Raw genomic sequence first — 10,513 nt, forward strand, 5'->3', positions numbered from 1 at the left:
TGCCAGCCTCAAGGAGAAAGAACCGAGAGGCAGGGCAGTCTGGGCTGGGAGACATTGCTGAATCTAGAACCCAGCCATGCCTGAAGCCAGAGCTACCCCATGGACCTGTCAGCCCCTTTTTTGCTCAAGCCTGTTTGAGTGAGTCCTGTGTCACTTGGAACAAAAATGTCCTGATCAACCCGGATTAGTAAACCCACTTCCACAGGTTACTGTAGGACTCAACAACATGTGATCTTTATATTATGAGCGTTTGGAGGATAAACACTGTCTTATCCACAAGTGTGTTCTTAGTAACTGACCCATAGCAAATGCTTAAAAGTTTGTGGAATGAACGAATGTGTTTAAATGCCCTTAAAGGTTGTAGGATTTCTAATAAGTATTAGCTACTATTATCCAGTAAAGTTAATTCTATCATCTTTTTTTTAAGATTTTATTTATTTATTTTTTTCGGGGGGTGGGGGAGAAAAAGAGGAAGAGAAACAATGATGTGTGGTTGCCTTTTGCATGTTCCCAGCTGGGGACCTGGCCTGCAACCCAGGCGTGTGCCCTGACTGGGAACTGAATCAGTGACCCTTTGGTTCGCAGGCTGGTGCTCGATCCACTGAGCCACACCATCCAGGGCTATTTCCTGTCTTTTAATTTGGGCTACTTGTCTTTTTATTATTGAGTTCTAAGAGTTTTTAAAACTATATTCTAGATACAAGGCTCTTATCAAGTAAATGATTTGCAAATATTTTCTCCCACTCTATGAGTTGTCTTTCCACTCCCTTGATAGTATCCTTTGAAGTACAAAAGTTTTTAATTTTAAGGAAATCTAGTTTATCTGTTTGTTCCTTTGACTGTGTTTTTGGTGTCATGTCTAACCATTGCCAAATCTGAAGTCATGAAGATTTATCCCATATTTTCTTCTAAGAGTTTTATAGCTTTAATTCTTATATTTAATTAATTGCTATGTTTACACAATGTTTCAAGTATGATAACACTTGGAAAGGGTCCACAGGTGGCCAGCCAACTAAGCTGAGGTCAGGGGACAAGCTCGTGCAGCCTTTGAAGAGGAGCTTCTAGCCCCGACCGGCATGGCTTAGTTGGTTGGACATTGTCCTGCAAAGCAAAAGTTTGTTGGGTTTGATTCCTGGTCAGGGTGCATGCCTTGGTTGTGGGCTCAGTCCCAGACTGGGGTGCATACAGGAAGCAACTGACTGATGTTTCTCTCTCACATCGATGTTTCTCCCTCCCTCTCTTTCTCCCTCCCTTCCCCAACCTCTAGAAATAAATAAATAAAATCTTTGGGGGGAAAAGCTCCCATAGGCCTCTCCTCTCCCTTCCCATCCTCACCCTTGGAGGTTCACACTCTGTGGGGTGCTGTCATGTGATGGTGGAGCACCCCTCATGGAAGAGAGTCCTTGACCACAGCCAAGGGGCCTGTTATAGAGCTTCAGGGGTGGACCTGAGCCATAGATCAAACTATGGCGAGAGTCGAGGACCAGAGAGGCTGGTTCTCCAGAATCCACCTGCAAGGAGGGAGCTCAAACAGACCACCAATGATGTACAATATGTGGTCAAAACGAAATAACCCACCACTAAAATATCTGGATGAAAAGAGCTAACGTTAAGCATCGGTGAGACTGTGGAACAAATGAAACTCTCACAGCCTGCTTGCTGGTGGGAGTGAAAATTGTCACAATCACTATGGAAAAAGGCAAGTCTTTACTACAACAGAGCATACACCTTGCCTACGGCCCAGCTGTTGCACACCCAGGCAGTACCAGCATGAAGGTGCTCATGAGCTCCTTGCGACGTGTACAAGAGTGCTCATGAGAGCGCCAGCCTGAACAGCCCCCAACTGGAAACAACCTGAATGTCCATCAGTAGCAAAAGGAATAAACACATTGTGGCATATTTATATCATGAAATGTTACACAGCAATGAGGATGAATAAGCATGGCCTTAAGTAAAAGAAGCCAGACTCGTAAGAATCTATATTGTCATATTTATACAAAGTAGGAGCCAGAACAATGGTCACCCTTGGGGGTGGCAGTGACTGGAAGAGAGCACACAGGGGACCTGTTTACATTCTCTGTCTGGGTCTGGGCGGTGCTTACATGGGCGTGTTCACTTCGAAAATCCACCCAACTGTGCACTGATTACCTGCATTTTTGGCATGTATGTTATATCATAAAATTTACAACAAAAACCAGAACAACAGCAACAAAACAGAATGAGCAGAAACAGGTACGATGCTGTGGCCAGGGGCGGGGCGAGATGAGTGTCACATGCAGTCGGCCCAGGCCCGGCATTCCTCTCTGCGAAGGGTGACACGCTCCCAGCAGACGGGGGCAGGCACTCACCACGGCGGGACTCTGGCAGGCAAATGTGTGGAAGACAAAGAACAAATTGATGAATGGATCTCTTCCTTCTTTCCCTCCCTCCTTCTTTCCTTCATTTACTCACTCACTCTCTCATTACACTTTCAAGACCCATTGACTGAGTGTCCACATCCACTGAGCCCTCAGCACACAAAGCGAAGGGATCTACAGTCCCTGCCCTCCAGGAGCTCCCAGCCCAAGGCGGGATGCAGATCCGGAAGGAAGGCGGTGCGATCTAGAGGGAAGGTGGCCCTGAGAGGCATCAGTCCAGGCAGTGGCACGGCCAGATCAGGCTGGTCGGGGACTGGGGCGGAGCAGGCTGACAGTCAGGGAAGGCTTCTCAAAGGAGGGGATGCAGGACCAGGGCCCTTAAGCAGGTGCTGATGAGGCAGGCTGTGCCGACAGAATGTTCTTGGCAGAGGGAACAGCCAGGCTGGTTCCCCCTACCTTATAGCTAAATGGGCATGATTAGGGGGTGAGTATAAAAAAAATAAGGGGGCAGCCCTGGCCAGGGAGCTCAGTTGGTTAGAGCATTGTCCCAGTGGGCCATTGAGTCCCTGTCAAGGCACATACAAGAATCAGCCAATGAATGCATAAGTAAGAGGAGCAACAAATTGATGTCTCTCTCTCTTTCTTGCTCTCTCTTTTTCTCTCTCCCTTCCTCTCTCTCTAAAATTAATAAATAAAAATTTTTTCAACTCATAAAAAAATAAGGGGATAGATCAAGAATGGAAGAGAAGGGGCCTGGGGACAATGCCATGTTTTTAGGTGACACAGACTGTGTTCCCAACTGCTGGCGGGACAGGGTCCCAGACGATCCTGGTCGCAGCAGGCTGAAATGATTGCCCAGGGAGTCAGCTTCTCCCAGAGTCTCACCCGTGAAGTGCACAGCTGGCCCACACAGAGGTCCACGCAAAGAAAGCAGGTATCTGAATCCGGCTGGCAGCAGGGCAGTGTGGAGCGGTGCGCTCTGTGGACTTCACTCCCCCGACTGCTCGCAGGCACGCTGAACCTGCTTTCAGAACGTGCTGAGGGCCAAACAGAACCATCCGTTCCCTGAGCCCCATCCAGTGTTTGGCTGCCAGTTTGCAGCCTCTGGACCAGCTGGTCTCCAAGGCATCCCCGGATAGAAAGAATGGTTCCAGTAATTCACTGCGTGGGTGACGGGCTGCAGACACACAAGGTGAAGGGTCCTCCAAGTTCCTTCCTCTCTTGACGGAGTCACCCCCATGAGCCTTTTGGCAGCTTCCCCTGACTCTCAGGGGCAGCACTCGGAGGGACTGGTTTTTCAGAGTGGAAAAGTACTGACAGACACAACAGATCTTGATCCAGGTCCTGGAAAATCCCAGAAGCCAAGGGCTCAGGATGCGCAGCTGTCCCTTGACCAGGACAGAAACACTTAGAGCATCGGGACAAGGCGCTTTCCTCTCTGGGAAGACGGGTGGCCTGTCCAAGGTCTCACATGGCGAGTGGCAGAGCCACCGAGCTAGGACTGCAAACAGCCCGAGCCTGGCATAGCCACTACATCCTTGAGGACATCTGGTCACGTAGAACCTAGGCTTGGAGAGGGGAGGTGACTCGTTTAACATCACGCAGCTGGTAAGCAGTATGTTATCCATCATCACCCTTCATTTATTCTTTCAAAACCTGTTTTTGAGGGTCTGCTAGTCATCTCATGAGACTTCCTGAGCACCACCAGCCACCACCCTAGGCTCTGGGGACAACACTCCCAGCCCTCATTTGGTTTACATTCCAGAGTGGGGGCAGCAAACAAATGAACTAGGAAGTTATGTACTCGATGGAAAATGTGGGATGCAGTGGAAGAAAATAAATCCGGGTGTGCAGGAGGTGCGAGAGTTGCTGAGTTAAATAGGGGGTGAGAAGGTGGTGTTTGAGATAAAGCCTAGAGATGCGAGGGAGCGAGCCCTGGATGTTCCTGAGAGAAGAGGGTCCAGAGGGAGGGGACAGAGGGAGCGACAGGTGGAGTGAGCCTGGGGTGTGGAGGAGGCCAGTGTGGCCACAGCAGTGGGGGAGGGGCAGGGGGAAAGAATTAGGTCAGTGAGGGCATGGGCGGGGGGGGCGGGCGGGGGGGGGGAGACCTGGGGGCCAGGTGGCACCGGGCCTTGCAGGCCACTGTGAAGAGCAGCTTTTCCTGGGAGTCTGTGGGAGCCATTGCGAGGGTTTAAGCAGAGTCGTTACCTGATTTCAGCAGGATCTCTCAGGCTGCTGGGTGGAGACAGACTCTCCGGGGCAGGAGCGGGACCAGGCACCAGCAGGGTGCAGTCACTGGGACCCAGGCAGAGAGAACGGGGCTCAGACCAGGGTGCAGCAGCAGAGGTGGTGAGGAGCAGTTGGGCCCCAGACTCAGTTTGAAGGCAGAGCTACCAGGATTTGCTGATGGATCTGGCATAGCAAATGAGGCAAAGAGAAGAGCAATGATAATATCAAAGGTTTGGACTGAGTAACTGGAAGGATGGAGTTGCCACTTCTGAGGTGGGAAAATGCTTTAGAGAAGGTTTTGGGGAAATTCAGAAGCGCAGTGCTGAGCATGTTAGCGTGAGATACTTCCTGGATTTCCATGGAGACGCTGAGTCTGCATGGTGCTGGGGACTGTGGGAAAAAGTCAGGATGTGAGAATCTGCCCATGAATTTGAAGAGCTCTGAAGCTAGTTGGGGAGGCAGGGCACCCTGATGAAGCTCCCTGGAGCCTCTTGACCCCAGCAGCCCCCTGATGCCCTCGTGGTAGGCAGCATCCAGCTGGCTCCAACGACCCTCACTCCTGGGCATTCACATAAGGAGGAACTACATAACAAAAAAGAAATGGCAGAAATGATGGTTTGTGATGATCAAACCATGGCCTCTTCCTTGCTTTCTTTTGAATCACTTGCTCTGGGAGACATCAGCTGACATGTCATGCGGATGCTCAAGCAGCCCAGCAGAGAGGTTTCATGTGGCGAGGAACTGAGGCCCTTTTGCCACAGCCCTGTGAGTGGCGGCCCATCTTGGAACCAGGTCCTCCAGGCTGTCCAGCCCTCAACTGACTGCAGGCCTGGTGACAGCTTGGCTACAACCTCATGAGAGACCGTGAGCCACAACCACCCAGCTAGGCCCTAGCAGATTCCTGACCCACAGAAACTACGTGAGCTAAAAATCACAACCTACTAGGTTTTGGGGTAATTTGTTACCCGGCAATAGACAACTGATTTGAAAAAAGTTTTCAATGCTCAGAAGGGCAGGACAAGCACTCAATGGCTTTGGAGCCCTCAGACCTAGGTCTGGAATCCCCACTTGGCATTACAGCCACATGACCTTGAGTCACTTCACCTCCAGTCACTGACCTCAGTTTTCTCAGCTGTCAAACAAGAGTTCAGTGCTGACCTAATGTGATCACTGACACTAGGTAGGATGCGTGAGCCCCGGGCACACAGGGACCATCCAATAAATAGTGGCAGTTCCTATGATGTGACCTCATGGCTCAAGACCAGCTGAGTCGGGCCCAGACTGGGAAACCCCAGCACTTTCCATGTCCTTCCAGTTCCCTTTGTGAAATCAAGTGACTGATTGTTATCCCTACAGCCCCTTCTGGGGCTCTTGGCAGAATACGTATAAGAGTTTATGTGAGTAAATCTCTTAAAAGATGCTGCCACAAAGGAGGTGTCTCCAGGGATAACAGTCGGATGGGGGGTTTGAGATAGAACAAATCATAGAATTCATCTCTTGATATCTTCAGCTTCCTTGTACGTAAGAGCCACCCTTTATAGTGCCCAAACCTTGACTCCACTGTCTCGGCCAGAGGAAGTTGGGGCCAGAACTGAGGGGGGCAGAGGCTGGCAGAGGAGTTTTCAGAAGATGACTGGGAGGTATAGCTCCCAGTTTAGCTGTTTGCTCTATATCCATTTTTGCATCTATTTACATGTGTCTGTTTTAATCGATCTACATTTATAGTTATTTAGTAAATATTTATTTAGCATTTCCTATGTACCAGGCATCATTCTAAGCACTTTAAAAATACTCATCATCATTCATTAAGCACCTACTATGCAGTGCAAACACCTTGCACGTGAGTTCCCAGTCAGTTCTCTCAGTGACCCTGCAGAGCAGCTGTAATTGTCCTTATTCTGAGGCCAGCAAACTGACTCAGAGACTTGCCCAATGTCACAAAGCAAGCATGAGAGAGCTGGGATTCTGAGTTTCGCAAGATGCCATACCCCACATCCTCCCACCACTGCTGGCATGCTAGAAATCCAGGCGGGGCTAAGCTGCAAGGGGCAGAAAGGCTCAATTAGTTCGGAGAACTAACTCGAAGACGTGACCTATGGCACTCACGGTTTACGAAGTTCTTTCACATCTAGGAAAGTCTAGAGGACCTGCAGGCAGGTGTTTGAGAATTTCTTTCCCAGTGTCTTTATATTAAAGGTGAATTAGCTGGGACTGGAGAAGGTAGGGCGGTTACCCAAGATGCCACCTGGCCATTTTGATATTCAACATCCTCTCCAGGAATGCTCTTGTCTCTCCCCAGCCCGGCCCCCAGGCTGAAGCACATCAGAGAGAAGGGATGTTCTTTAAGCTCCTATTCTGCATCGGGCATAGTATATACATCCTCTTGCAACAACTCTGAAAAGTAGATATTTTCTTTTTTAAAATACATAATCTTTATTATATTTTTCCATTACTATTTGGTCCCCCTACACCCTCTCCCCCCAGCTGAAAGTAAATATTTTCATTCTCATTTTATAGCTAAAGAAATTGAGGTTCGCCCTGGCTGGCATAGCTCAGTGGATTGAGTGCAGGCTGGGAACCAAAAGGTTGCTGGTTCGATTCCCAGTCAGGGCACATGCCTGGGTTGCAGGCCAGGTCCCCAGTGGAAGCCAAGTGAGAAGCAACCACACATTGATGTTTCTCTCCCTCTTTTTCTCCCTCCCTTCCCTTCTCTCTAAAAATAAATAAATAAAATCTTTTTTAAAAAAAAAGCTCTGCTAGAAGGAATATTATAAAAAAATAAATTGAGGTTCAGAGAAATAAGAGGATTTGCCAAGTGAGGAAGTGGTGGGGGTAGCATTTGAACCCAGATCTGATTGACTCTAGAACCTACAAGGATCCTTCCATTACAATGTCTCATCAAGGGGCAGCTAGGCCCCAGGTGGGAGGGCAGGGTTGGGTCAAAGCTATCCTGCTCCTCAAAAGGAAGTGCAGAGAAGCCAGGAACAAGCCTCCAGAATGCTCAGGGGCAAACTCCACTTCCCATGAACCTCTGCTCCCAGGGCATTATGGAGGCAGGGCCAGGAATGGGTGGTCTCAGAGATGCCCTGTGTCTTGTTATTTCAGCTTCAGAGCAGCAACCTTGAGACTCAGCTAAACCGTCCTCTGGTGAACCCCAATTGAGGCATTTCCCCAGATTGGTAGTCCAGCCCCTGTTGGAATACTTCCAGGGGTGGCAAGCCCACTCCGCACTAAGGCGGCCCTGACAGGGCCTTCTTTCCACGTTGTGTTACCTGAGCTCTCCAAGCCCACTCCAGTCCACTGATGCAAACAGGGCCACACACACAGCAACCAGCTTTCCCTGGCTTTGTCCCCAGCGGTTTCTATAGACTTTCCTTGGAGTGCCCGGCAGGAGTCTCGCAGGTGCTCTGCCTTTAGAGGTGTGCTTCCCGGGCCTCAACCCTCCCATTAACACTGCTGACCAAACCCCCCACCAAGTCCTCAGTGTCCATAACAGCATGAATGTTGGGAACTGCCCTGCCTGGTATCAGAAGCTGTAACCCCCACCAAGGCTAAGGCTGAGGGAGTGGCCTTGGACCATAAGCCAGCAAGGAGACAAAAGCTTATCTCCCTGGCAGGAGCGCTGCTTCTGCTGATTCATTCATAACTGAACCCCAAAGCTTGGTCAGTTAGCCAATGACGGTTAAGATTCCCCAAGGGGGGGAACGACCTAAGACAGGCACAATCACGTAGGAGCCTGTCTTTGGACTTTGGGGGCTACAGCAAAAGGGGGTGATGGACCCTTGCTCCTCGACTTTGACATAGCCTGAGTCCTCACTGTCTAGGAGAAAATCTCCTTATCTCTTGGTTGCCTTACTTCCCTTGCTCCACTTAAGCCTGAAACAATGACAGGGTGGTGCAGCCCTGTGCTGAAAAGGGAGGGTTCCCTGGGTGATCAGGCCTAAGAAAGAATATGTAAAATCCTGTGAAACCTGCTTTGTTTAGAATGTTCTCAGTTGAATGATAAGGGTCCAAGGAAGAAGTAAGTTTGTTCTTTAAAGTCTTACAGCTCTTTGACCCTGACTCAAAATAGGCCCTTGGACTTCCTTGTTATCTATTGTTTGATCCTTACTTCCTAGCAATGAGTAATGAGCTTTTACCTGAATTCTTATGCAAACGAAACCAATAAAAAGCCTCTCCGGAGGGGGAGTGGGTGCTCTCCCCACCAGGGAGGGTGGCCAAGCAGTGCGCTCCCCACATGAGGAGTGGCCATGGCGCCCTCCAGGAGAGGGTGGCCAAGGCGCTCCCCACGTGAGAAGTGGCCCTGCAGTCCCCCACAGGACCTGGTTGTCTCTGTGTATGTTTTTCTCACATGTTGACGAACATCTGCAGCCGAGATGGATACTGCTGGCCAGTATCCTCCACACATGAAGCCACTGGATTGCTGTGAAGCCACGATCGACCAACTCTGTGATGCTCCTTCTGGCGCACACATGAAATCGTCCACTCCTTTATGCAGTGTCCTGGGACTCGGGGTGAGTGCAGAGGATACTCTGCCCAGAACAGCCCTCTGCTCCTTGCTCTGTCCTCAAAGTTCTCTTATTTTCTTCAGCTGTTTCCTTACAAAAAATCCCTGCCAGGAAACTCTCTATCGCTTGTACAAATAGGCCCTCAAGCATCTTCCCCTTCGGTCCTTCAGGTCTGCTCTGACAGGCCTAAATCCTACAGCAAAGTTAGTCTAGGCAACAATAATGGCTAACATGTATTTATTCAACAAGTATTTATCGGGTTCCTGCTTTGTACCAGTGTTCTAAGTGCTAGACATACAGCAGTGCACAAAGAAAGCAAGCCAACAGAACCCCTGCCTTAATGGAGCCCATTGGGAAGGCTGTTGGGTTGCTTATCACACCTTCCATGTATGAGCTCATTGAAGCCTCCCAATAACTCTCTGAGGTGCTATTACTACACCCAATCTACAAATGAGGAAATGGAGGCACCAAGAGGTTAGGTAACTTGCTGAGGAATAATACTAGCCACCATGTATTGAGTCCTTTCACTATGTCAGACGCTGGGCAGGCATTTTGCCTTGTCATCCGGGCAGCTAGGATGCAGGGTAGGGGTCTGAGACAGGGCAGGTGTGGTCTGAGCCCCAGCTCTCCCAGGTGGCCTTCACATTACCCCCTCCCTGTGTCCTAAAGAAATGCTCCCTTACATGGCTCTGGGTGTTGTGAACATCTGAAATGCCTGGACTGGAGTGAGCTTTCCTGCCTCCCTGGAACCCAGAGGAAAGCAGAGGGGAGAGGGCGAGGGCCAGAGGGCCCAGCACTGCAGGCAGAGGAGCCAGGAAATGCAGGTCCAGGTGATGGGCACATCTGACAAAGCCAGTCAGCTCCAGGTTGGGGAAAAGGGGGGCAGCGCTGGGAATGGGAGCACCTCCCCTGCACACTCCACTTACTTCCCAGGTGGAGCCAGTGCCACCCGCAGCTCCTGCTGATTCCAGAGGCGACCACGTTCAGGGCCCACAGATGATCAAAATCTGGGGCATCTTGTCTGCTGACTTTGGACTGGAAACACTCAGGTGGGGGTAGGGGCGGCGAGGAGGATAAAGTCAATTCCTGTGTATCTGTGGGAAAACCACGGGCCTGGGCGTGGGGGCCAAAATGCAGGATTCCTGCCCCTCGCTTCCCAGGGTGGGCTGCGCTGCCTTGGTCAAAGCATAACTCCCCCCTCCCGCCCCCTTCCCCCGCAGGTTTCCAGTTTCCCCATCCGTGAGCATCAGGGGTTTGACTCCAGGCGAGGCAGGTAGAGCGTGGGGTAGCGCAGGGTCACAGGCCGTCCTCGGCCTCCCTCTTTGACGTCTGGCCCCTGCCCTGAGGACGTGGATCCCGGAGGCAGAGGGAATCCCGCTCCATGGCTCCCGGGGAGGCACTGCGGGCTCCGGCGCCCCC

The 10,513-nt window shown here is 50.6% G+C and overlaps 1 protein-coding gene across 1 annotated transcript; it reads right to left on the reverse strand.

Moving 5' to 3' along the window:
* Positions 1-1,989: 1,989 nt before the first annotated feature.
* Positions 1,990-5,153, reverse strand: LOC123816831. The gene is made up of 4 exons (XM_045836024.1): positions 4,932-5,153; positions 4,566-4,747; positions 3,243-3,701; positions 1,990-2,360 (listed from the first exon to the last, which is right to left on the reverse strand). The coding sequence occupies exons 1-4, from the start codon at positions 5,151-5,153 to the stop codon at positions 2,345-2,347; spliced, it is 879 nt and encodes a 292-aa protein (XP_045691980.1). The 3' UTR covers positions 1,990-2,344.
* Between the last annotated feature and the right edge of the window lie 5,360 nt (positions 5,154-10,513).

This window comes from Phyllostomus hastatus, unplaced genomic scaffold (genome assembly GCF_019186645.2).
Source record: "Phyllostomus hastatus isolate PE091 unplaced genomic scaffold, TTU_PhHast_1.1 phas_contig_210, whole genome shotgun sequence".
NCBI lineage: Eukaryota > Metazoa > Chordata > Mammalia > Chiroptera > Phyllostomidae > Phyllostomus > Phyllostomus hastatus.

Excerpts from the sequence above, each read along its gene's own strand:
- LOC123816831 (XM_045836024.1), bottom strand. The coding sequence starts at position 5,153 with ATGCCCAGGAGTGAGGGTCGTTGGAGCCAGCTGGATGCTGCCTACCAC. Across the intron at positions 4,748-4,931 it reads TCTCCATGGAAATCCAGGAA|CTCTGCCTTCAAACTGAGTC; the intron begins GTATCTCACGCT and ends AAATCCTGGTAG. Across the intron at positions 3,702-4,565 it reads AGAGATCCTGCTGAAATCAG|GACCTGGATCAAGATCTGTT; the intron begins GTAACGACTCTG and ends GGGATTTTCCAG.